Source organism: Lichenostomus cassidix, chromosome 8 (genome assembly GCF_008360975.1).
Source record: "Lichenostomus cassidix isolate B80296 chromosome 8, HeHo_3.0, whole genome shotgun sequence".
Taxonomy (NCBI): Eukaryota; Metazoa; Chordata; class Aves; order Passeriformes; family Meliphagidae; genus Lichenostomus; species Lichenostomus cassidix.
The window spans coordinates 25,793,311-25,819,396 of record NC_139489.1 but is presented as its reverse complement, the minus strand read 5'-3'; the positions used below and the strand labels follow the sequence as shown (position 1 = coordinate 25,819,396).

The window sequence follows — 26,086 nt, the reverse complement described above, 5'->3', positions numbered from 1 at the left end:
CTGAGCACAGGTGGCCTGGGGCGGCGAGGGTCTGGCTGTGCTTAATGCACTTAAGAGCTGGCGTGTGATTTAGGGGAGAAGGGGAGGGGATGGGATGGGATGGGATGGGATGGGATGGGATGGGATGGGATGGGATGGGATGGGATGGGATTCACCTCCCTGTAGTGGGAAGCCGATTTTGGCATTGGGTGAACTTCAGGGTGAGCTCACTCCTGCAACGAGTGCATGCCAGTCTCTGCACAGAGGTGTGAGATGAGCTGGATGGGGTTTTTCTGGTAAAAATGAAGCTTTGGGGGTCAAACCCCAGTATCTCATAGAAAAAACTTCAATTTTTCCCTAAGGAACCATCAGGTTTGATACATTTCTTAGCTTTTATTACTTTTATTTTTAAACTTTTTTTCCCACTTGCTGGCTCATCCCACCTGCACATTTCCTGAAAGGGGTACGTTTCAGTTGTTTTTCAGGTGGGAAAAGCCTCTTCCTAACTTGCATTTCAGTATGGAAACGGAGGCTTGGCATGGGCACAGCTGAGCTGAGGGTGGCTGCGCTCTGGGCTGGGTGAGCACCCTCCCTCCCTGCCCTGCCAGCGCTGCCATGGGACACCTCGGGGTCTCACCCTGCTCGGTGCTCTCGGCAGAGCGGGATGGCCCAGCACATCGGGGCTCTTTGGCAGCATTGTCCCCGAGCTGGTGGCACGATGAGCATCAGGAAGGGTCATGCTCGAGGCACCTGCTCTGACTGACTTCAGCTGCATTTCCGTAGCTTTCTTGCTCAGCCCTTGGCTGCCAGGTACCTCCACTACACCAGTTTCCATCCGCTGGCTGGGTTGTCCCAGGGTTTTCCCTCAGCAAGACGCCATGGGGATCCTCATGGAAGCCATAGCCACGCCGAGCCCATTGCCCAGTGTCCTTGGCATTGCCACCCTTGTGCCACCACAGCCGGCGGGCTGCCAGGCTGGGCATGCTGCAGCACTGCGGAGCGGGCTGGCTCTTTCCGTGCCCAGACATGTCCCAGGGGAGGCACCATTGGGATAGGCCCCAGGGACGTGTCACAGCCCCGTGCCAGCAGAGCTTGCCGTGGCGGGGTGACAGCCCCGGGGCAGTAGCTGGTGTTGGCGCGGGACGGTGATGTGCCGATGTCCTAAGCCCCCATTCCCAGCGACAGGCCTGGGGCTGTGCGCCCCGAGTGGGGACTCGCAACGCCTTCCATGGAGCGGGAGAAGGTGCTTGAGCCCCGAGAGCGGAGCCCGCCCGCGGCCCGGGGCTCTGCCCGCCCTGGGGCTCTGCCCGCCCTGTCCCCAGTGGCACCGCCGGGCCCAGGCCCCGCCCCTTCCCCGCAGGCCCCGCCCCCGCCCCGCAAGCCCCGCCTCCCCGCACCCAGACCACGCCCCCGACGGCGCGGAACGGGCGCTGATTGGCCGCGGGGGGCCCGGCCCGCCCCCGCCCCCCTGCGGGCGGTGACGTCAGGCGCGCTCCCCGCAGGGGAATGAATGGGAGGCGGGCGGCACCGGCGGGCACCGGCACCGGGACACGGCACCGGGACACGGCACCGGGACACGGCACCGGGACACGGCACCGGGACACGGCACCTCCCGCCGCCGGGCTCCGCCGGCCCGGCCCGCCGCTCTCCCGCCCCTCTTCTCTCCCCTCCGCCGCCCCCCGGGCCAATAAAATGATGCAAAGCTCCGCGCTCGCTGCCGAAGGGGCTGTCAAGGGGCTTCCCGAGATCCTCGGTGTGCCGGTGCAACGTAAGGACGCTTTTCTCTTCTCCCTCCTTCGCTCCCTGCCGCAAAGGCGGCCCCGGGCCGGCGGGGCAGCGCCCTGCGGGTGGGCAGGTGCCTCTGCTCCCGGCCGCTCCCGATTCTGCACTTTCCGTTCGTTTTTCCCCGTGTGTAGCTCCGTTCACGGCGGTGAGAATGCGGAGCGAGCGGAAGGCAGAGCGGTGCCCCGGGGCGGGCGGGCAGCGGCGCGGGAGGCGCGGAGCGGTGCGGGCCCGGCCCCGACGGGGAGGACGCGCGGCTCCGGCCGTGCGTGTGCAAATGCGCGTGTGAGTGCGAGTGCGTGTGGACGGCCCCGGCCCCCGCCCGCCCCGCGCATCCCTGGCCCGCAGCGCACGGCACCCCGCTTATGTCGTTGATCGCGACAGGCGGCGATCGGCGGCGGGAAGGGACCCAGGGCCGTGCGGGCGTGTTACCGGGATGGCGAGCCCGGCCGGGCGCCGCGCGGCCCCTGGAGCGATGCCGCCGCAGCCGCGTCTATCCCAAAATCACCTGTGTGGCTGTACGGGCACGTCCGTGCCCTGCAGCTACAGGTAGCGCGTCGGGGGTGCGCGCAGGCACGGCCTGGGCTGTGTACACACGGGGGTGCACACCGAGGGGGGTGATGCACCCCGAGGGGGGGTGATGGACCCGAGCCGGGTGATGCACCCCAAGGGGGGTGATGGACCCGAGCCGTGCGGGAGCCGTAGCGGCCGTCAGCCCCGCCGTTCCTGTAGGGCCGCGCACCGCTAGGGATGCTCCCTACGGATGACGGGGGGCGGCAATGTCCCAGTGCTCCCCCGGCCCGGTGAGCCCTGGGGCTGCGCGGGGGGGCTCCGCGGGCGGCCACCTGCGCGGGTATTGCTCTTGTTGTTATTATTATTTTTATTATTATTATTGCTATTATTATTATTTCTCCCCGTTTGCAAATGGTTCCCGAGACCCGGGGCGTCCCTGCGGGCCCGGAGTGGGGGGACCCCACCGGGGGCAACCGGGAGATGCTCAGCTCCCCCCCAGCGGCCCCGAGAAAGTTGAGGGGAGGGATCCGGGCGGCGGCAGGGTCTCTCCCGAGCCGCGGGACAGGCCGGTCAGGCTCCGGCCGCACTTGGGGACACAGTGGGTGTCCGCTCCGGGACAGGTTTCCCCCCACCTCTGGCTGCTGCCCCGCCGAGCCTGCGCTCCGTTCCATGCTCCGCACGGCCCCCGCCTCCCCGAGCGGTTGCAATTCGTTTCCGTGGGTTTTTCGGTGGTGCCTCTGCCCGCGGCGCTTTGGGGGGCCTGTCCCCGTTATCCGCCGTTTCCGTCCCGTTGCCGAGCTCCGGGAGGGGGGCAGGAGGGCTCGTTTAACCTATTTAACCGCAGCACAGGGGAAGAAAAATCCCGGTCAGGAGCACAGAGCCGGAGCCAGTGCGGGGACAGGGACAGGGTCTGTCCCACTGCCGTATCCCGCCGGTTCCGGGCCGCTGGGTCACTTCTATGGCCTCGAAATCCCTTGATTTAGGAAAAAATTAGGTGTCTAAACCACCCTGGAACAGCATCACCCCAGCATAGCTCACTGCTCTGGCCCTTCTCGGGGCCACCGAACTCCCTTGCCCATGACATTGTCATTCCTGTACTGGCTGATGGATGTCAGGAATTAGCAAGAAAGAATCCAACGAGATATTATTATTATTATTATTATTATTATTATTATTATCATTGCTATTATTATTTATACTACTACTATTATTATTACTATTGCTATTATAATTACTTCTACTATTATTGCTATTTGGTATTTCTATTATTGCTATTATTATTATTATTATCATTATTTATTTATGCGCAAAAAATTGGCAGAGAGAAAATAGATGAGGCTAGGCTGCTGTAAAAGTTCCTATCCTGCTGTGGTTTTCCAGCCCGAGCCCTGCGGCCACTGCCAGCTCCCAGCCACCTGCTTTCATGTCGTGACATAGCTGGGGCCTGATCCTGCCTCAGTTGCACAGTGCAATCCGAGCCAAAGGACATTGTCCCTGGGCAGGGGACCCTTTCCCAAGAAGGAGCCAGGGTCTCCCCCTAACCCCCAACAGCACCTCGATATTTCATTGTGTGTGCGAGGAAAATCCGTTACGTTTTAATTTTTAATCGCTATTAGATCACAGTTTTCCCTGTCTATTTAACAACCAGCCTCCTTCTTTCAGCCGAGGCTGTGTCCTACCGCATCCTCTTCTGCAGGGTTTTGGGGAGCCGAGCTGCTCCCCCTCCCCGACAGACCTTGCTTAGACTTGCAGACGGGATTGTTAAAAATAAAATTCTCAATATTATTTATGAATATTGTTTTGCAAATCTCACCGAAGTCCAAACTCGTGCCAAAGCCTGTGGGAACAGTGCCCGGGCGGCGGCAGGCTCTGGCCAAGGGGCTGGAGCAGGGGGAGTGATTAATCGCCGCCGAGAAAGTCGTTTGCCCGCAGCAGAGAAATGAATTGCAAGGTTTCTGCATGTGAAGGAATGAGGTTTCCTCCCCGCAGAAAGACTTTTTAAGGAATTCCCGCACTGGTGCTTCCCTTGGGCTCGGTGCAGGCTCCGGTACCGGCGGAGCTCCGGTGTTCCACCCGCGTTCGCGGACACGCATTCTGCAGCATCCGCGGCGTCCATCCCTCCTCTAAAAAGAGCAGAACGCAGCCCAAAAGCAGGGGGGTTTCGGCCCCGCGGGGCTGGGCTGGGGGGCAGAGAGGAGCAAATCCCCCGGCGCTGCTCCCCATCTCCCCCCTCTCGCTCCCAGAGGGGGCTCTGCGCTCTGGGGGATTGCTGAGGCCACCTGCGAGTTTGTTTCGTTTCAATCGCTATTTCTATAATTTTCCCCGTCGGGGAGAGAGGGGGCTGGCACGACGGAGCCGCCGCTAATAAATCCCGGGGGCGGCGGGGGCGTGGGGCTCTGCCAGCCCGCTCCGGGTCCCCGCGCGTGGGAGGCTGGCGGGGAGGCGGGGGATTGCGGATCTGCCCACGGGCTCTAACGGGATACGGCCAGATCCCGCCCGGGCGGGCGGCAGGGACGCGCATGGGGTGTCCCCACCCGGCACAGCGCCCCGGGCAGGGGAGGGACCCCCAAACATCCCCCCTCCCCCGGGATGAGGTTTGCATTGAGGCTGCTGCATCCCTGGGGTGTCCCCGGGGGAAGGGGCTGTGTCCCCCCGGAGCGATGTAGCAAACCATCCTGTGCACAGAGCCAGGGGATGCTGCTGGGCAGAGACAGCGAGGGAGCGCCTCATTCCTGACATACCGAGCGTATCCATTAACTTTATTCCTGTTCTATAAAATAATTCAGGCAAAACGAGTGCAATAAATGCGAGGCAGAGAGGCAGCTGCCTCTGTTGCAAAGCACAAAGCAGGGCGCAGGGCTTGAATTTTAGATATTTTCTCTCTGCAAAGCAGAGGGACATCTCCTGGTTCCCCTGGCAGTTCCCCTTTCATGTTATTGTTGCTGTTATTATTATTATTATTATTATTATTATTATTATTATTATTATCCCTGTGTGTGCACACAGACATCATTGCACACACAAGCACCTGTGCGTGGGGTTGGTGCTGTATGTCTACAGCAAAATTGGAAGGAAAACATGTCTCCTCTTAAAAAAAAAAAATTGTTTTCTTTGGAAATTTGAAGGGAGATGCTGCATTCTCGGCTGCGGTTTTTTGCCTGTCGAAATTGATCTGTGTCGCTGCTTCTAGGAAGGGCAAAGCTGTTTGGTGGCGTGTGAGACTTTATATAGGTGTAGGATGGGTGCATATAAATACACAGGTGTTTACATAAATAACCATTTGGATATCAAACCTGTTTCCTGCAGGTGCACACGCCTGTATGAAATAACCGGGGAGGATTTCCCGGGGCTGGTACTGTGCTGGTGCCACCGCCGGTGCCAGCGCCTTTCGTGCTGCTCTCAAATGGAAACAAATCCGCTGTGGAAAACGGGGCTGGTGCTGACCTGCGGCCGCGGGGGTGCAGGGAGGGGAGAGAAGCATCCAGGTGTTCCCAAAACAAGGAGGGAAAGAGGAACCCATAGAAGCTGTAGGGGTTTTTTTGTTTTTTGGTTTTTTTTTAAATTTATTGTACTGTTGGTGACGCGACAGAGGTTTGAATGCCAGCAATAGCTATGTTCTGAAGGGCACTGGGGCTGGAAGTGTCTAACCTGGGGAATGATGGAATGAGCTGCCTTCACGTGAGGTACGTGGCAGCACCCCAAAGGATTTTGGAACACTGTTGTTTGAGACTGTAACAATATGGTTTTTTTCCCTGGGCTGTTTTCCTCCTTTCTCCCCCTTTCTTTCCGCCTTTCCCCGTTCGTTCCTGTTGCCCCCACCCTTGTTTTCTATTTACCCTCTTTTTCTTCCTTTCCTTCCTCTTTCTTTCCCTTTCTCCCCTCTTTCTCTCCCTTTCCCTTTCCTCTTTTCCTTCTTTTCTCTTTTCTCCCTCGCACCATTCCGCTCCTTTCCTCTCTTCTCGCATGTTGTTTTGTTTCTCCATTTTTTGCTTTTTTTCTTTTTCTGCTTTATTTTTCCCTTTTTCCTATTTCCTTTGTCAATTGTTCCTTCCTTTTCCTTTGATAAGGTATTTTTTCCATCTTGCCGTTTTTCCTTTTAAAATATTTTTCCCTTTAAAAAAATATTTTCCTTTTTTATTCTTTTTTATATTTTTTACCTTTTTTATCTTGATCTTCTCCATTTTTATCTATTTCTTATCTTTTTCCTTTTTAAAAACATTTCCCGTTCTATATCTTTTTCCTTTTTATAAAAACATTGTCCCTCTTTTTACCTTTTTCCTTTTTCTTATTATTTTTCCTTTTTCGTATTTTTCCTTTTTTGTATTTCTCCTTTTTAAAAATATTTTTCCTTTAAAAAATTTCTTTCCCTTTTCTTTCTTTTTTTTGCCTTTTTAAAAAAATATTTTCTCTTTTAAAATATTTTTCTTTTTTTTTTTGCACCCCCAAATCCATCTGTTTCCATGAGTGAGGGTCAGTGTAATGTGCTGCTGTAGACTCTTTGCCTCCCATTTATTCCAAGCTCTGGGCAGAGAGAGGAAGCAATTCCAGACCTATGGAAGCTGCACATCTCTAGGCAGACGTTGTGTAGGGATCTGCATGGCCAGGGATACATCTTGCTGCAGGAAAAACCTTTTCCAAGCTCCTTCCCACGGCTTGAGAGGCTGATGTAGGTCAGGCTGGATGGGGTGGGGTGTTCCCCGACATTCCTGGTTATTGTTGCTCTGCTCCAGCCTGGCCTCGCTGTAGCCCACGTTTTCCAGCCCCATCCAGGAGCCTGTAGCATCCTGGCTGATGGGAGAGAAAGCAGGCAGAAAGCTGCTGTCCCTGCCGAGGAAAATCACTGTCCAGAGGGTGTTGGGCTGTGGGGGATGCAGAGGCACCTGGTGGCCTGGCCCTGTGGGGACAGGGGCTCTGGGGACCTGCTGGAGAGACCACTGTGGCCAGCACGGGTGGCTGGTGGCCCTCGGGCTGCAGAGGGGAAGGAATATTTACCCATGTTGGAAAAGCCTCTGCCGGTGGGGTGGTGGTGTTGGTGCCCTGCAGCCCTGGGTCACAGCTGGGACCCCACAGGTGACATCCTGGTCACCCCGGCAGCCTGGCCCTTGAGGGACAGGGGTGACAGCGGGGAGAAAGAAGCTTTGGTGGCTGTGGGATGCCATTCCAGGGGGAGCAAGTGGCACAGAGCAGGACACGGCCTGAAAAGCGGGGTGCAGAACGCAAAACCATCACGTGTGTGTGTGTGTGTGTCCAGAGGAGCCGGCAGGGCAGTGGGCTTGGCTGTCCCAGTGGCTTTTGGCAAAGGTTTGCAAAGAAGATGTGCCAGGACACTGCAGAGCTGAGGGGCGGCAGCTCCTCACCCCGCTCAGCCCCGGGATGTGCCCTGCAGGGCTCTGCCAGCCGGGCTGGAGCCCCGAGGGCTCTGCGCTGTGCCTGACGCTGCTCTTCTCTCCATCCCTCTCCCCGCTGCCCAGAGATCCCCCAGTGCGCCGGCTGCAACCAGCACATCCTGGACAAGTTCATCCTCAAGGTCCTGGACCGGCACTGGCACAGCTCCTGCCTCAAGTGCGCCGACTGCCAGATGCAGCTGGCCGACCGCTGCTTCTCCCGGGCCGGCAGCGTCTACTGCAAGGAGGATTTCTTCAAGTGAGTACCCCTCGGGGCACAGCCCCCCCAGAGCAGCATCTCCCTGCCTGCGGAGCAAACACACAGCCTAATTTAAGCATAATTTCTCCAAAATCTTCCTACGACTTGTTGTTGTTGTTGTTGTGGAAATAAAGGGAATGTCGGTGCTTTGGAGCTGCTGCAAGCTGGATGGTGGTTTTTGGGATGTAACCATCGGAAAGCCCCAGATCTCCAGATGCTCCTGTCCCTCCCCTGTGCCGCTGTTCAGGGATGACACCAGCGGCGGTTCTGGTGGCCCCGGCTGCGCTCGGAGCTAGAGGGCAGGAGAAACCCGCACAAGGCAGCGATAACGCTGCCTGCTCCTCCCGAGTGCCTCACTCGCCTCCTCGGCTTTTACTGATGTTTCTCTCCCTTCACCTTTTACCTCTGTTTTTTTCCCCCTCTATTTTTACTCCCATTAGTGTGAAAACTTCATTTGATCGCGTTGGCAGCTGCCTCCGAGCTGCGCGATGCCCCAGCTTTGGCGTTTCCCTGCTCCCGTGAGACAGGACAACCCGCTCCCCATTAAAAAAGGACTTTGCCGTGAGGATGCTCTGCTCCCTGGCTGCCGGTGAAATTTGGGAGTTTTCCCAAGGGACAGCAGAGGGATTTTTGCCGGGACTGGTGCTGGCAGTGATTCACCTTGAAGCAGAGGGGTTGGATGCTGGCCGGGGGGTCCCTTTCACTGCTTGGATGCAGGAGATGGGGCTCAGCCAAAAGGCAGCTGCTGGCCCTTGGGGACTAAAGCCACCTCCTCAGGCCATCATCTGCTGCTCAGCGCCAGCCACACCAGCTGTCCCTCACCACCAGCCTACAGCCATTCCCATTAGTCCCTAGACAGGACTTCCCCTGCCTTCCCGTCCCCAGGCTGCCCTCCATCTTCATCAGCCTCATCAGGCGTCAAGACCAAACATGCAGCTTGAATTTCTCCTTCCCAGAGACGGTCAAAGCTGCCACTCCAGCCTGGGTAATAACACTTCACTTCTGATATTTTCCAGCCTATTAATCTCCAAGTCATTTAAATAGTCACCCAAAAGGTGCGGGTAATCAATGTTAATTGGAGTTGAAAGATCAGCGACTTTCTCAGATGAGGTCCTGCCTGGATTATTTGGTGCCAATCAATAGCAGCTCGGCGCTCACGCCTCACCTTTCCTTAACCGCTCATTGATCTCGGGGTGGGGAACCTGCAGGCGACGTGAGGATTTCAGCTCAACTTCAGAGGCACTTGGCATTGCAGAAGCTGCTTTGGAAAGGATCAGATCGATTTTTGATTTTTAGGGTTTTTTTCCCTTCACCCAAATTGCAGCTCTTGGTCTCCGGCTGTGGGTGGCTCTGTGCTGGGTCCTCTGTGCCCAGGTGGTGTGGAAACACCCCGGGATGTTGGGACAGCTGCTAAAATGGCTTTTTTAGTGCTCTGTAAGAGGAGGAGGATGGGCACTGGATGCGGGCTGCAGAGTGGACACCAGCTCAGCCTTGGGGGCAGAAAATCATCCTCTGTCCATCCTGTCCCCCTCTGATGCCTGCCTCCCTCCATCCCTCCATTCCCATCATCTCATCCCTCCCTTTATCCTCCATTCTATCATTCCTTCATCCCCCCCCTCTCTTGTCCATCTCCTGTCCATCCCTCTCCCACTTCCTCCTTTCCTCTCCCACCTTCCTGCCCAGCTGACTCCACTCCAGGAGAACTGAGGTTTCCTCAGCACATGTCCAGGAACTCTCCCTTTACAAGCCCAGAAAATGAGAGAAACCAGGTTTTTCCTTCTCACCTTCTGCTTCCAACACCCCGAAATTTTGCTGGCACCACTCCCCCCCAGTGCCTGAGACCCGTCCCTCGGTGACACCTGCGTGACTCAGGGACAGTCTGGGAGACCCAGCTTTGGTGGCTGTGCCTGGATTTATGGAGGGAATGGGTAGCCACAGGGCTTGAGGGTGATTTTGCCTACTGGGGCATGTTCAGGGCTCTGGGGACAGTGAGAGGTGCCTGGATGCCACTGCCTGCCCCCAAAGCCTTGGGGCCAAAGGGCTTTGGGTGCTCCTGTGCTGCCTCCTCCAAAGCAGATGGAGCTGTTTAAGGTGTGGGGGACAGATTTATTCCGAGAGCTTTGTCACCTGGGCTGCTGCAAGGCCAGGATGGCTCTGTGGTGTCCTGGTGTCCTGGGATGGGGTGTTTAGGGGGAGGAAGGGAGATCCCACAGAGCCCTTGTAGTGCAAGTGGCACGTGGGGATCTGCCCCAGGTCAATCCCAAAGCATCTGTTGCCAAAATCACCTGTGCAATATACACTTACTTTTGATTTTCTTCTCATGGCATGTGTTAATTCAGGGACTTCTCTTCTTGCATGCTTTCTGCACCATTCTTGCATGTTCCCTGCATGCACCTTCCACATTTCTTGCACACTCATTGCATGCACCTTCCACACTTCTTGCACCATTCTTGTACCATCCCTGCACACTTCTCTCTGCTCCCACGTTCCTTGCACCATTCTCACATGCTCCTTTCACACTCCTTTTCCCATTCTTCCCCTCCTTGCATGCTGCTGCCACATTTCTCTCGTGTCCCTCGCACACTCCCTGCACGCTCCCTGCAGCTGTGCTGGCGGGTTTGCTCGTGCCCCACACCAGCCCACCCCACACCCCTGTCAGCCTGTCGTTATGGTGTAAGAGCCCCATCATTCTGCATTAATCTGGGATTCATCATGCCAGCGGGGCAGCGTAATTAATTTATTTGGTATTAATGTGGATGAAATATGTACTGTCCTTGCAGGGAAAATCAGGCAGCCTATAAGCATTAGTTAAAAGAATCATTAAAATCAAACCTTCCTCGGCTCCATTAGGCCGGTCTCTCACTCTGAGGAAGATAAACCCCCGCCGTGTGAAGTGTCATGCATAATAAGGTTGATTGCTGGTTTAAACTCTGCCCTGTCTCCTGCTCCCCATCCCGGCAACCCCCACCTTGCCGGGGGGCTCAGGGTCGCCCGCTTCTCCCCGCAGGCGTTTCGGGACCAAATGCACGGCGTGCCAGCAGGGCATCCCCCCGACCCAGGTGGTCCGCAAAGCCCAGGACTTCGTGTACCACCTGCACTGCTTCGCCTGCATCATCTGCAGCCGGCAGCTGGCCACGGGCGACGAGTTCTACCTGATGGAGGACGGGCGGCTGGTCTGCAAGGAGGACTACGAGACTGCCAAGCAGAACGGTAGGCACCCCAAAAAGGCAGCGAGGGGCACAGCGCACCGAGGGGTGGCCGTGGGTCGTGTCACTGGGGTACCTGTGGGAAGGTGTCGCTGCGGGCTCTGGGGCAGCTGGTTTTGGGGAGACATTCCTGTGCTGCTGGTCGGGGCTGGTACCGACTGCTTCCCTTGCAGATGACTCCGAGGCGGGCGCCAAGCGGCCCCGGACCACCATCACGGCCAAGCAGCTGGAAACGCTGAAGAATGCCTACAAAAACTCCCCCAAGCCCGCCCGGCACGTGCGGGAGCAGCTCTCCTCCGAGACAGGGCTTGACATGAGGGTGGTGCAGGTGAGGCCGCGGGTGCCACTCTCCTCCCTGCCCCTAGAGAAGGGTGACACAAGGGTTCCCTCGGGAGCCTGAGGTGCCAGGGGATGCAGGGCTGGCAGGGATATTGGGTGTGGGTGCCTGGAAGCTGGGCTGCAAGGATGATGGGGTGCTGGATTGCATGGGGCTGTGGGAGCTGGCGGGCAGGAGTGCTGGCATGCAGGTTTGCAGGGGTTTAGCGGCGCTGGGCTGCATGGGTGTGCAGGGCTTGGCATTCCAGGATGCTGCATGGCAGTGTTGGCATGCCGGGTCGTAGGGACGCTGGGATGCTGGAATGTAGGGGTGCCAGGATGCTGGAGCACCGATTTAACGGGTGTTGCGTTGTGGAGGCGCTGGAGTACAGGGTGCTGCCACGCAGGACTGCCCGGGTGGCACGGTGCCGCGGTGCCACCCATGTACCCATTGCTGCTGCAGGTGTGGTTCCAGAACCGGCGGGCCAAGGAGAAGCGGCTGAAGAAGGACGCGGGGCGGCATCGCTGGGGGCAGTTCTACAAGAGCGTGAAGCGGAGCCGCGGGGGAGGCAAGCTGGAGAAGGAGAGCTCAGCCGAGGACTGCGGCGTCAGCGACAGCGAGCTCAGCTTCCGCGGTGAGCGCGGCGCCGGAGCGGGGCCGGGGGGCTGCGGGGCTCCCCTCCGCGCTGATCCCCCGCCTCCTCTCTCCCTCCTCTCCCCGGCAGAAGAGCAGATCCTCTCCGAGCTCGGCCACAACAACAGGGTGTACGGCTCCGTGGGGGACGTGGCGGGCGGACAGTTGCTGAACGGCGGCTTCTCCATGGAGGGCACGGGACAGACGTACCAGGACTTGCGGGACGGCAGCCCCTACGGCCTCCCCCAGTCGCCGTCCTCCATCTCGTCCCTGCCGGCGCACCCGCCCTTGCTCAACGGGCTGGACTACGCCATGGACGGCAGCCTGGGGCTGGTGGCCCACGGGGCGCAGGGGGTGAGTCAGACGCTGCGGGCCATGGCCGGGGGGGGCCCCACCTCCGACATCTCCACGGGGAGCAGCGTCGGGTACCCAGACTTTCCCACCAGCCCGGCCTCCTGGCTGGACGACATGGATCACCCCCCTTTCTAAGCGCTGCTCGCCCCCCGCCCCGGCCCCCCGCGCTCCCCACGGCCCGCAAGCGCAGCACCGAGGGCACCCGCCGGCGGCTGACCTTTCCAGGATTTCCCGTGGGAATTGGCCCTGGAGGGCCGGAGGGAGGGGGCACGGCGCTGGCGATGGCTGGGGGTGGCAGCGCTGGGGCGGGGGGCACGGATGCCTTTGGGTGTAAGCACAAGAGAGCTGCCGGCGCACGGGACGCACGGCGAGGAGCCTGGCGCGGCGCTGGGGACCGCGGGGACCCGGCCGTGGCGTGGCCGGCGGGAGGGAAAGAAGGACAATCAGGGATGGGAGAGTCCATCCCGGCACCCGCGCCAGCCCCGCACCCCCCTGCCGAGCACCGCTGCTATTTTCAAGAGTTATTTTTCGATACGGAGTTGAAACGCAACTCGGCGCTGCCCCGGAGCCTCAGCAGAAAGAGAAGTCTATATTGTAGAAGGGTTTATTTTGCCGGGGACACGTCCGAGCAGGGCCGTTGGCCCTCTGCCCAGGGGCGATGCTGCCTGCTCCTGCCCTAGTGGCCGTGGTTTATCCCTGGGCACGCAGGAACATCACTGCTTTGTACCGTGGTCACGCGAGGGGGAGGAATTAATAAAAATTTGCCTCCAGCCCGGGATGCTCGCTGGCCAAGCTGTGCCGTGGCGGAGCCAGCCGGGATGCCTGGGGCTGGCATCTGCAGAGCAGCCGCTGGAAGGGTGGGTGAGAGAGGTGGGCAAGGTTTGCTCTGAGGGTATTGCAAAAAAAAAATCCTGCCAAATAGGGGGAAAAGGGTATTTTGTCAGCTGCAGAAGCACCTGCTTGGTGGGAAAGGGAGGGGATTGGGGTGTGAGATGCTCCTGGTATAGGTGACCCACCTCCTTTGGGGCTGATGGCACTGAAGGGTGAGTGCAGGCAGCCAGGAAGGATCCAGGTGGCTTTGGCACATCCCACAAGCCCCATGGGCTCTGCTCCTGGCCAGGCCCACTTAGCACTAGCCCTTGCTCAAAACCCACACGCCCATCTCCCCCAGCACAGCCACACCCCCTGCCCTCAGACATTCAGCCCCACGGATGAGATCCAGCTCCACACTGTGCCCAAGGCGCCCAGCTCTGCCCCAACCCCACAGGGATGCCCTGGCCGTGGGGTCCCTGCCATCCCCTCTGTCTCTGGGGTGATGCTGATCCCAGCCTGCCCTTCAGGGAGTGCTGGGGGTGGGTCCAATTAGTCGGCTTCTTCCAGAGGTGTGGAGGCTCCGGAAGCAAAGGGAAAAAAAGAATGAAAAAGAAAAAAAAAATGCCCCACAAGAAAGCACATCACTGGTCTGTCCTTGTCCTTCCTTGCCCCCCAGCTGGGTGCATTGGTGCTGCAGGAGCTGCCCCAGCTGCATCCATGTGCCTCTCCCCTCCCCAGCCTAGGGTGCTGCTTTGTGCCAAGCTCCCGGCCTTGCCGGCACTGGTGGGGAGGGGGACGGGGGAGAGCCGTGCCTGCTGCTCTCCATCCCCCTTCGACAAGGCCAAATGCCTCCTTCCCTCGCTGTGTAAATTTTGTACAGTTCCAGAAAGTGAGAGTCTTGTTTCCTGGGGGAATAAAAAGGAAAAAAAAAAACCCAAACCCAACAAAAATAATAATAATAAAAATTTTAAAGAATAAAATCTTATTTATTGCCGTGTCTTGGGGAGAAATGATCCCCCCAAATTGCCCCAAATTCGGGCCCAGGGCGTTGCTTTTGTACCCTGCCTCCGGTGCGTTGGCATGAGATGTGTACAGTCACCCCCTCCGCCGCGAGGGAAACGATGGCAAATAAACTCGGGATGCTCTTTAGCAGCTGCTGTCTTTGGGATTTTCTTCCTCAGGGGGAGGGCAGTGGTCACCACTGGCATTGCCTGCTCCAGCACAGTTGGCTGTTTGGGGTCAGCATCCCTGGGGTTGTGTCCGGATGGTGGAGCTGGCATCCCTGGGTGGGACAAGTGACATCGTGCCCGGCTTTTTGTTGGCACAGAGAGGTCAGTGGGTTTGGGGTGGGAATCTCCACTGCCACCACATGGCACCCCAGGGTGCCACAGCATTGCTGCCACCACGCAGCAGTGACAGTGGGTGCCTGGCTGTGCCACCACAGTGCTCGGTGGCACAGGTGAGATGGAAGGGCCATGCCAGGCAGGAGAGGTGGGCGGGTCCAAACCCCTCCATGGGCACCGGTGTGTTGGCTTTCTATATTTTAATCATTTTAACATTTAATGCTTCTCAATTAAAGTGATTTCCTGGAGTAGATGCCAAGCTTAGGGCGAATGCACATTAACCACTTTCTGTATCGGTAGTTAAAGGCACCAGGGGATTTAACAGCAATCCGCAAGGCTGCTGGGGAAAGGTTTGGCTGAATAAAGCAGATTATAAACAATAATATATGTCTTTCTCTCCTCCCCCCCCACCCCCTCTTTCTTTTTTTTTGGAAAGGCTCCAACCTCACAAACAGACCTAAAGTGCTATAAACATCTCCAGGGCTGAGCACTCGGGGCCCAAATGTGCTCTCTGAAAGCACCGGCACCGCAGCTGCTGCTTTTCATCCCGGCTTTAACAGAGATTTTTTATTACCCAGTGTGTCCATCAAGCCAGGCAGTGGCTGTGCATTATGGCACTGCACAGGGGTGGCCTTGCTTGTCCCCAACCTTGGTGCCACCACGTCTCCCTCACAAAGCCCACTATTGCAGTTGGCATCTTTGCTTCCTCTGCATCCAGATGCAAAAGGGCCAGGCTGAGATGAGCCTGGCCACTGCCACCCTGCAGGTCCCCTGGGCAAGGGCAAGGGGAGCAGAAGCCATTGGGGGGCCCTTGCTTAATATCAAGTTGATGGAAAATAACTTGCCCAAGCCATTTTGTCCCCACCATGGAGCCTGGCCTGTGCTGTGGGTGGTGTGGTGGCTGCTGGAACCAGCACAGCAACTTCATCAGCGTCAGCAAAACGCTGGCAGGAGCCACAGACACTGTGAGGGGCCAAAACCCACGTGTGCCTGCTGCCCAGCCAGTCCTTAGCCAAGGGAATGTTCCCATCTATTTTCCTGAGGCTGGATGTGCTGCAGAGCTTGATGGCAAGCAGCTTCCTGTCACAGCAATGGAGATTTCCTACGCTCCCCCAGGCTGTAAATCTTGTCTGGGGAAAGGCAAGCTCATGGCAATATCCTGCAGGAAAGCCATGGTCTCCTCTTGCCACACACCCACCCAGGGCAGCAGCCTCCCTCCCAGCTGGGAGCTATCCCACAGCACAAACCCATCTCTGGCAACTCCTGTGGGCCCACTTGGGATGCTCATGAGGAAGCATTAAACCCCAAGATCATCCCACCTCACTCCAGCACTCAGGCATGGCCATGAGGCACATTTTTCCCACTTTCTGGGTGCTTGGCCAGCAGATCATGAAGCGTCTGAGACAGGCCCAGAGGGGTGGCAGGGTGGGTGCAGGTTTATCTGTGCCCAGCTCTTACCAAAGCAGTCCAGAATGAGCCACTCCAGGAATGGACACACAGCAGGAGGCCATGGAGCTGCCAATGGAGATGGGGTTTAAAGCCATTCAATTCAGCAAAGTGGTAAAAGTCCTGTCAGCTTGGAGAGGCTGATTAGCAACATATGTTGTGTGAGAACTAGAGGGACAGACAGACACCTGGATGACCCTGCTGTCTTGGCAGCTCTCTCTCCCCAGGATGAGAGCTCAAGCAGAACTTCCCAAGGGCTATGGCTGCTCTGAGCTGCCTCCCATCCTTATGGCTTCCAAGTCATCCCCTGCAAAAAACAAACCCAAATAAACACACCAAGGCTCCATCCCGACACTGTGCTTTTTATTTATATTATTTTGTTTGGACCCAGGGAAAAAAATAAAACAAAGCAAAAGTCAACCTGAATGGGAGAGATGAGCATCTCACCTGGCCTTGCATCCCCATGGAGGAGCTGATCGGTCAGTCCACGCTGCTCCAGTTAGACAGCCAACACAGTACTCGTGTCTGATACATTAAAATAGGACTTGGGGTCTCCTCCAAGCCCTCTCCCCACTCCCTCCCCCCTCAAATACTGAAAAATGTCAGAGCAAACTCTGATCCCATCCTGCTCAGGCCACGTGCTTGGCCCTCGTGCTGGAGAGCCCAGCCAGACCCTGTGTTTTAAAAGGTCCCCTCGAAGCCCCGAGGTGTTTGGGGAGGGCGGCGGGGAGGGGGGGGAAGGAGTGTTATTGCAGGGCATCTCTGTCCTCCTGCGGGGTCAGGGCTCGCCGGTGCCACTGCCGTGCTGCTGCAGAGCTGAGGTGATGGCTTTGGAGTCTGTCACCTCCTCGGGCAGGCAGCCCTCCTGGTCCCGCAGCCTGGGGTCAGCTCCCGACTGCAGCAGCAGCTCCACGATGTCCAAAAACTCGCAGGTGGCAGCTGGAGGGAGAAAGGGAAGGGTCAGTCTGGGGATGCTGGCCCAAGGTGGCAGTTTTTGGCTGTAGCTGGCGACTTCCCACGCGTGTGCCGGCGGCAGGAAACGCCGGCTCAGCACCTGGCCTGAGCAGCAGCACATCATTGCTCGGGGCAGGGCTCAGTACACTACGTATTACTTTGGATTTAATAGTGCAAAGGAAGGAGAAAAGACAGAGTGAGAGCAATGCAAAGCCAGAAGTGCTGAGGGGTGCAGCCAGCACCCAGAGCCTACAGCTCAGCCAGAGGTGCTGGGAGCTGAGGGCTCTGCAGGGCACCACCTGGGACACTCAGGGAGCCTGGGCACAGTTTGGCTAAGGCTCCTTCACATCCAGGACTGGAGACTGACCCTGGGAAGGGCTCCAGCACTGCAGCACTGCAGAGACCCCCAAAGTGCCACCTGGGAAAGCATTCCCTGCCTTCTTTTGTAACCACAATTTATAACTCATTCATAATTTGTAATGTATCTATAAGCCCTTGCCCCTCACCTGCCTCCTGAATCTCCCAGGGAGAAGGCAGCACATTGCAGGCAGGACATCACCAGTACTGCCTCACTCCTGGATTTCATCCATCATTTCTCTTTGCACAAAATTCAGATGGTTTATAGCTGCTGGCCACCACTTCCCTGAGCACCAGCTCCAGACTGTGCCCATGGCCTGGAACAGTTGTTAACGACACACACTTTACTCCTCACACCTCTACCAGCAACTGTTTTTTCATCCCTGATTTTTTTCTGCCAAGACAGAGTCAAGTTTAACCTGAGCTCTTCTCTGTCCTCAGGATGTAACAGTCTTACCTAAAGATGCTAAAAACAAAAGCCAGGAAAATCAGGAAAACTCTTAACACTGAAGAGCTGGACTGGGCTGACATCAGCAGAAGTCCCAGACCCTAGATTTTTCCTTAAGCCTGTGCAACTCAGATCCTAGTGAAGCCAAAACCTGCCTTACAAGGCCATGAAGTTGGCAGCTTCCTCTTGCATTGGTAGCGATTGGTTTTAATAATATTTTGGGTTGTTTTTATAAAGCAACTGACTGACTCCTTTAGTAATTGAGTGTCTTTTGCATTACTCTGCAGTCTTTTACTGATCCAAAAGGACAAGCAGTAATGTCTCATTAAAATAAATACAATGTGTGATTTGAGTTCATAATGAAAAGATAAAAAATGGGGTAAAAAGAGGGAAGGGGTTGGTGAGGAAGCAGGTAGGGGTGTGAGCAAGGCTGAGCTGAAGCAGTGCACATCCCTCTGCAGAAAACAGACTTCCAGAGGTGCCAAGGAAGCTGTGGTGGCAGCTTCTGGGGACAGGGAGCTGGTGCCCACAGGGAAAGGTGGCTCCCTTGTCCAGTGCCGCTGGTGGGTACAGCCCATGTCCTTGAGCAAGCTGGGGACACCCCTGGGGACAAGCACAGCTGCTGGATTTATGGCACCCTGGGACCCTCGATTTGTCAAGGGCCGGAGCAGCAGCCCTGACACTGGCACGGGTGAAGATGAATTTCCATTCAGCGCAGTTCGCCTCCCGACTCCATTAATCCTCAGGGTTCAGATGATGAATTTTTTTTTATTATTTATTTTCCCTCCAGCGTCCCCTCCCACTGCCCTGCCACAGCGCAGACAGAGCCAAACAGATGGTGCTTTGCAGGGAAGCCGGGAGCGCCCAGGAGGATACAGAGCCTGCCCACTCTGCAGCCACGTGGCCACCACTGCTCCGAGAAGCCTTGATTTCCTCTGGGAGAGGCAGCAGCAATGATTTTAGCATTCCCAGTGGGTGGGTGGGTGGATGGATGGATGGAGAGGAGCCGAAGAGAAGGCGCTGTTCATCAGGGACTCCGTGCTCACAGCCATGGGCAAGGCTTTGGCTGCTGCCTCCAGCCCAGAGCAGGGGTTTTGGCCATGGGTCCCACCGGGGCTGGTGCTGCCAGGCTGTGCTGCTGCTGGCCTCCACTTAACCCCCGATTAAAGCCGGGGTCAGCGCCAATCGGAAGGAGGCAGGATTTATAACCCGCAGCAGGATGCAGTTTGACACCGCCTGTAATCACCAGAGCTGTCACCACAAGGACAGCTGTCAGGCCACACCGCCTTGTAAAAAGGGATGCAGACACCCTAAAAGCAAGGTCTGCCTTGCTGGTGGGATTTAACCCTTCCCTGAATTCCCTGAACAGCCTCCAACAAAAGGGAAGGCCTTGTGAGGGTACTGCTCTGCTCAGAGATGGTGTCCATAGCAGCTCTCCTGCCTCTCCACTGCAATTAATGGCTCCGTTGTGAAGTGCTGACCAAAACGGGACTGGGAGGTTACACTGAGTTCCAGTTTCAGGCCAACAGCCACTTGAATCAAACCCAGTCACTCACTTAAGAAGCTGGTTCCAAGCCCGGGATGATTTATGACCAGATGAGCAAGTAAAGGAATGAGGATGTCCTGGGGGCAGTGATGGCCACCAGGAACAGCTGAGCAGCCACCGGAACAGCAGAGCTGCGTGCCAGCGACCCAGAGAGGCTTCCCAAAAATGATACACAGGGAGGAAAGGGGAAGAAAAAACATTTGGGAAGAAAACCCTGATAAACTGTCACTGTTGAAACACCTGAGCTGGCTGGATCAGGGAAACCATTTCTGAAATAATGTTCATTGTATCATTAATAATCGTGTTAAACAATCTGTTCAGTCCCCAGCCAGAGGGATCCACCTGCATGGAACATAAACTCAGGTGATGCATTCACCTTTTCCTCCCACATTCTGGGCTTGCTTGAAGCAGATGCTCTTGGATAACTTACACATGCAGTATAATAAGTTTGCACAACCTATTATAATCCACTCTGCACCCCTCAGTAGGCAGATGTCAGTCCTGAAGTTGGGAGCAGGAAAATCATCTTCCCAGGAGAGAGAAAACCCAAAATATGGGAATGGATTAGGCAGAGAAAGAGGCAGTGTGGCATTTTAAGTGCTGTCCATCTGCGGACAATGCTGCACTCAGCAACAGATTCACCCCTCCAGTCACAAGTGACAGGAATTTGCAAAATAGAGTATCCTACAGGAAAAATCACACAGGGAGAAATCACACATTATTGTAACTACAGGGTTCAGGAGCCCTGGAATCTGGGAGTTTAACTCCAGATCCAAATGCTGTTCTTTAGACTGATGTTCTGCAAAGCAATTTTGCCATCCTGCTAATGTCCTTGTGGAGAGATCAAGAAGAGAGAGAAAGACACAAACACTTCAGAATGACAAGTATGCTCTTAATTACAGTGACAGGCATCAAGAGGGAGTACAAAATAATAACTGGCTATGTCTTAATTTTGGGAAAAAAATGATGATCCAGATTAAATTGATACTTTTTCCTATTCCCCGCACATCAGCAATGCATGCGTCACTTTTTCTACTTTTCTCTTTTGGAGATAGAACAATCTTTCAATTAAATCACTTATCTAATTAGCCTGTAATTGTAGGAGGGACACCAACTATGACTTGCCTCTGCTGATTTTGGTAGTAGAGAACTTGCTGCTCTCTCAGCTGTGATCAAACAGGTTTGTCACCAGGACACGTGGAGGTGGTGGCCACCTTGTTTGTCCCCTTCCCCTGACCCGTGTAACCTATTAAAAACTGCCACAGACTCTCCCTGAAGGCCAAGGGATTTGGCATCCCCTAACCAGAGCCACTCCTGGGTCTGGATGGGGCACAACCACATCCTGGAGACACAGAGGTGTGCAGGGAAACTCTGCATCATTAACTGGGGGAAAAGGAAGGCTTTAAGGTGACATTTGCAGAGGAGAACGAAGGGAGAGAAGCAATCTTCCTTGCTGCTTCTCCCAAGGCTCCTACTCCAGCCATGCTGGGATTTGCAGTGGTTAATCAAATCCAGGTTCCTTGCTCATTTTTCTCCTGAAATTTGCTTTTTGTGTATAGAGCATTTACTCCAGTTGCAAATCCATGCTGCTTAGGAGGAACAACCAAGCTGAGAGGCAGCTTACCATAATGGAGTGCAGTCTGGCCTTCCCCATCCTGAAAAAGAGAGAGAGAGAGAGACTTGATTTTAGAGGTATAGATAACATTGTGGTGATACAAAAAAATCCCAGTTTTAAATAAATAAGCTGAATCACAGCAAAGTTTTAATTGACTAGACAAGCAGCCATGACACCCAGCTACCTGACAGCTGGGATTTGAATCATCATCCACCATCACTCCCTATTGATGGATAATCAATATCTATCCACCCATAAGAGTGCGTGGATCACGTCATGACGTGAGTATAATTCAGTTCATTGCGTTATCACCTCCAGCCCATAAAAATGAAGGATTTCAGTCCTATGGCCTCACTCTGGGATTCTCACTATTCCTGATGCTTTAGTGCAAGATGCTTCAGTGCAAACCCAGCTTTGGCCAACTACTTGAGAGAAGGGTAAAGCACTGGGATGCTCACACAGCTCAGTGCACTGCACTCTTCAGCACAAGCGAGCACACAAGAGGGAAAAATCCATTTTTCTTCCGCCTGAATAAACCTTAGGTTCCTGCCTTCAGAATTTAGGTCTACCCCAATGCCCAGGTTAAGTCCTGCCAACTGAGGAAAGGGCACCATGCTCAGGGATGAGAGCAAGTTGCCAAACTCATCCTTGTGAAACACCTGCAGTGCAAGGGCAAAGCAAACTGCATGATTTGTAGGTGTTGGCACACAGCTCCCTCTTCCAGCTAACACATCAGCCACTGCAGCAGCTGCAATGCTTTGGGAAGTGTGTCCCCTTCCCAGACTCCCGTGTCCCCTCCCCAGGGCGCTGCCAGTGTTGGTGCTCATGTGGCACATCCAGCGCTGCAAATCCAAGCACCTCACCCCGACACAGCCTTGCCCTGCCACCAGAACAGGTGAAATAACAGAAGGAAAGAATTATTGGCCCCTTTGCTTTCACTACCCCAACCAGGATTAGTCTCTAATTCAGTTCTTTGCCTCCTTAATTTATTTGCATCTGTCTATAGAGACTTAAGTTTTTAATTACCATTATCTTTGGGATTAAGGTGCAAGTACTACAGTCTGCTGTGGATTCTGAAGCAGGCAAAAGGGAAAAGAACAGGAAAACAGATAGAAATTCCACTCATAGCTGGAAGACTTCTGGTTTCTCAGTCTGTTATTCTGTTTGATATTAAGCCTGTTGATCTAAGGAATTAGGAACGACCTGTGTTTTGGGGTAGGAGGTGCCATGCCTTGCTCTGGAACTCTGCACCAACACGACAACCGTGACAGCAACAGGGACAAAAAGCCAGATGTAACAGGCATTTGCTGCCTAAATATCCATTTCATGTCTTTTCCAAGCAAAGGGTGGGAGGGTCAGACATTTCTTTCCACATGCCACTATGTCCCATTCATGTCACTCAAAGCAGTGTTTGAAGACACCTCATTTCAGGAGCCTATTTCTGCCCAAACTGTGGGGAGCGTAATGCAAATGGGTGTCATTAGATGGTACCACAAACCAAAGAACTGAGGGAATCACGGACAGCATCCACTGATTATTCCACACTCAAAAGGTAACCGATGTGAGCCAGTGCCCTCAAGCACTCCTTAAGCACATGCCTGCCTGGAGGAGTGACAGGGCCAGCACTGACTTCAGCAAAATACAGAGCAGGGATGGGGAAGGAGAGGTGGGAGCGCTCTGAATGAGTTATTGGAAAGGCAGGATGTCAAATATGTGGGCTGGGGGATGGGAATCCAACTCCCCTCTTCATCACCACCTTCAAGATTGCAGCCAACCAAACCCACAGGTGAATGAGACTGGAGCCGTGCAGCAGAAAACCCTTTCCATGGGAACTCTTTGCTGCAGAACTCCCTATAAAACACATAGGACTGCTCCAGGAATCCTACAGCCATTTGTTCCTCTTCCAAAGGCCTGCAGAAAGCACTGCTGTTTCAGCAGCTGGCTGGGGCTAACAAGGTTTTTTATTTCTCTTAGATGTACTTCCTGGCATCTGCTGGGCTAAGGAGGGAGCTCAGGTCCCAGCATCGGAAATGCGTCTCTTTAATCCCAGTGTGGTTTTTAAAAAGAACTATTAATCCAATGTTATGCAAACATGGTTTGCACTTTATTTACGCTCTGGATTTTCCCCCTGCTTTGAGCCTGCCCCATGGCCAAATGCGATTTGTTACACTTCTCAGATGCCGTGCTATTTGCTTCTATTTCCTCTGTGACAAATTTTAATCCAGGTAAATGGAAAAAGCTCTAGTGTGGTCACTCACTAAAGGCCTTGAAAGCCCTCGGGAAGCTGCTGATCTCAATCCCTCTCTGATTTGGCTTTTTGGAGCACCATGGCTAATTGCAGCCTGATGCACCCGGCTGCTCCAGGTACGGCAACGCTGAGCCTTCGGAGCAAAATGGTCACACCTGAAGACTAATCAACGATGGGCTGTGAAAATCAGGATTACAGCTCCCATTGGGGGAATTATGTGAGATGAATGCTGCCTGCCAGGCACTGGAAATGTCTGTTTTGCAATCGAACATGATGTGCAGAAAGATGAGTGAAGATGAATTCTATCTGGCCTTGATGTAAGGGCTATTTCCTGATGTGCAACAGAAAGCAGTAGCCTCTAGAGCATCTTAGGGTCCTTCTCCTGGGATGTGCCTGTGTTGAATGATCCCAAACAGTGAGTGGGTAGGGACAACCTGTCCTCACCCCACTGGCACCAGCCAGGAGCAGGGCATCTGGAGCGCATCCTCCACAGCTGGTAGGAACATGGGAGATGCCGGTGGTGATCAGATGGATCCTTTCAGCAAATGGACCAAAGAGAAGGTGCTGAGTAGGAGAACTGATGTTGGGGAGTGCAGAAGAGGAGATGGGCAGCTCTGGGCCAACACTGAGCCAGGATGCCCCTGAGAAATGTCCTTTCATGCCTGTGTATCAGCTGGAAAAATGTCACTGGCGCAGGTTAAAAAAGAGAAAATGCACTCTGATTCAGCGAACTTCAACACAACAGAGGGGAAAAGCCAGGCTCAAAGCAGTAATACACCTTCTCTAAAGGCTTGCAAGGCACTGGTAGGTCCCTGTCCAGAGCCCTTTTAGCAATGCTCCATCTACAAAAGGGAGGAGCTTGTGGAAATGGCAGAACCCACATAGGCAGACAGAATATGACCAGAAAGGAAAGACAGACCATCACACACCCAAACGTACGAGTGCTCAGTACCACACACATCACTGACCAACAACAGATCTGATTCCAAGCTCTTCTCTTACCTCCTAATACCCTGTGCCATCCCTGGTGGCTTCCACAGCCTCCTGGCACATCTGGCCATGTCAGGGTGACAGCTGAGCTGCGCAGCCTTTCTGGGAGATGAAAACCCAAATGTCCGCATCTACCAAACCCATCAAAACAAAGATGCTACAAAATCACTGGTACCTCCTACACCCATGGTCTGCGACAGATGTCACTCAATGAAAATCCAACTACCAATGGATAACTTATTGGATAACAGGATTTTGTTCTGCTCCTGAGAAATTTAAGCAAGAGAAATGAGAGAAGATGGACTGAGCGCAGATGGACCAACTGTCTTATCTGCTAAGTGGTACTATGGCTACTGCACATCAATTCTGTCTTATAAGTGATAGGATTATATCGGTGTTGCCATCCCATGTTCATTCCTTGGGAATTTCTGTTCCCTGCTTAACCTAACACAAGTTCTGGACTGAAGGGCAGAGACAAGGAAATGGCTTGGCTAAACCCACTGAGATGCTGTGCACTTTATAAAAACACAACTGCTGCTGCCTTGCCATTGCAAGCAGACATTGACTGGCCAGTGTCTGACTGTGGTTTCATGGGACAGTTTTAAAAACAGTTGTATAAACACTGATAGTTCAGAGCTGCTCCATTTGGTCCCCAGACTGTGTGCAGAAACCTGTCAGTGGGAGAGTGGCTCAAAGGGAGTCACTGCCTCTTCCTCCATCTCATGTGTTTCACTTAGCACCAGTGGAGAAAGGAGAAAGGAGAAAAACAAATCCATGCTAGTTACCTGGGTGAGCTTTGGGCCAGCCTGGCCCTGTATTGGTGATGAAGCTGGGCTGGACCCTCCACACCAGCACAAGGGTCTGTAGGGGACCCCACACCTCCCTGAGTGCTGCTCCACACGGAGACCTCACCTCAATGTCTTCAATCACATCCCCAAACATGGTGAGTGTGAAAAGCACAGCAGAAAACGTCCACACTAACCCTCCCCTTTCGAGGGGTAGCACATGTGCTCTTTATTTTAAGGTATTTTTCCCCCATATCACCTCTTCTTTCTGCTCATTTGTGGCACCTTTTAAGATGCACCCTCGTTGCCATTGACAGACTCAGAATGTTGGCAGGGATCGCAGGAGATAAGAACGATGAGGTGATAAGAGTGTTTAACAGCACTGGGTCCTGGGCAGCACGATGGGCCAGAGGGAAGATAAATATTTACACTACATCTTTAGAAGGTGAGTGAATAAAAAGGGCCAGAATAATACAGTCGCTGAACAAGCACCGGTGCTTAGGAGCTGCAATATAAATCTCTGCAGCCTCACGACACACACTCACTCAAGCCAGGGAGATGAAAAATAGCAAGAAAATACTTCCCTCCACTTTTAAAAAGGGTTTTATTTCTCATTTATTTCTACTTTAGACTTCAACTTCCCAACATTTCACTTTAACCTCATAATCTTCCTATTCTCTCTCTGTAATTTTGTCTCTAAGAAGACTGAGGGTAAGGCCACAGCTCAACACAGCAGAATTTACATGCTAATACCCACCAATACTAAAACGAGATAATGGGGCTAATATAACCAGTTTGAACTCCACCAGATGATTCACCAGGAGACATCACCACGTGCATCCTTGGTCCCAGCTCCAAGGCAGCTCAGGCACTCCCCAAGGACCAACACCAGGGGACAAAGGATACAGAGCAACCTCTCCTGGAAGCAAAACTGAAACCCATGCACTGGTCATGAACAGCTGTTATTTAGGGATTGCAAATAAGCCAGGTTGCCAAGTGCAGGGCTTGGGTATCCTCTTCAGTTTAGTTCCTTAATTAACTGTCCCACCTCCCCTGCATGTGGGCAGGTTTGGCAGGGACCTCCCTTTTAGTGAGCTGTCCTTCTCCAGGAGCTC

General features: G+C 54.4%; 2 protein-coding genes across 3 annotated transcripts in view; one reads left to right on the top strand and one right to left on the bottom strand.

Annotated features, from left to right (window-relative positions):
- Nucleotides 1-1,671: 1,671 nt before the first annotated feature.
- On the top strand, nucleotides 1,672-13,121 carry LHX4 (LIM homeobox 4). Of its 2 annotated transcripts, XM_085067304.1 has the most exons (6): nucleotides 1,672-1,747; nucleotides 7,746-7,917; nucleotides 10,925-11,127; nucleotides 11,297-11,451; nucleotides 11,902-12,073; nucleotides 12,164-13,121. In XM_085067304.1, the coding sequence occupies exons 1-6, from the start codon at nucleotides 1,672-1,674 to the stop codon at nucleotides 12,559-12,561; spliced, it is 1,176 nt and encodes a 391-aa protein (XP_084923430.1). In that variant the 3' UTR covers nucleotides 12,562-13,121. The 2 variants fall into 2 exon arrangements, with proteins under 2 accessions (XP_084923430.1, XP_084923429.1); XM_085067303.1 differs by having other exon boundaries at nucleotides 11,902-13,121.
- Nucleotides 13,122-16,370: 3,249 nt separating this feature from the next.
- Nucleotides 16,371-26,086, bottom strand: part of ACBD6 (acyl-CoA binding domain containing 6) — an 81,112-nt gene continuing 71,396 nt past the window's right edge. Inside the window, exons 7-8 of the mRNA XM_085068582.1 lie at nucleotides 20,958-20,988; nucleotides 16,371-16,967 (exon numbers count right to left, since the gene is read on the bottom strand). Of these exons, the coding sequence (XP_084924708.1) occupies nucleotides 16,807-16,967; nucleotides 20,958-20,988 (192 nt within the window). The 3' untranslated portion in view covers nucleotides 16,371-16,806. The remainder of the gene's footprint in view (nucleotides 16,968-20,957; nucleotides 20,989-26,086) is intronic.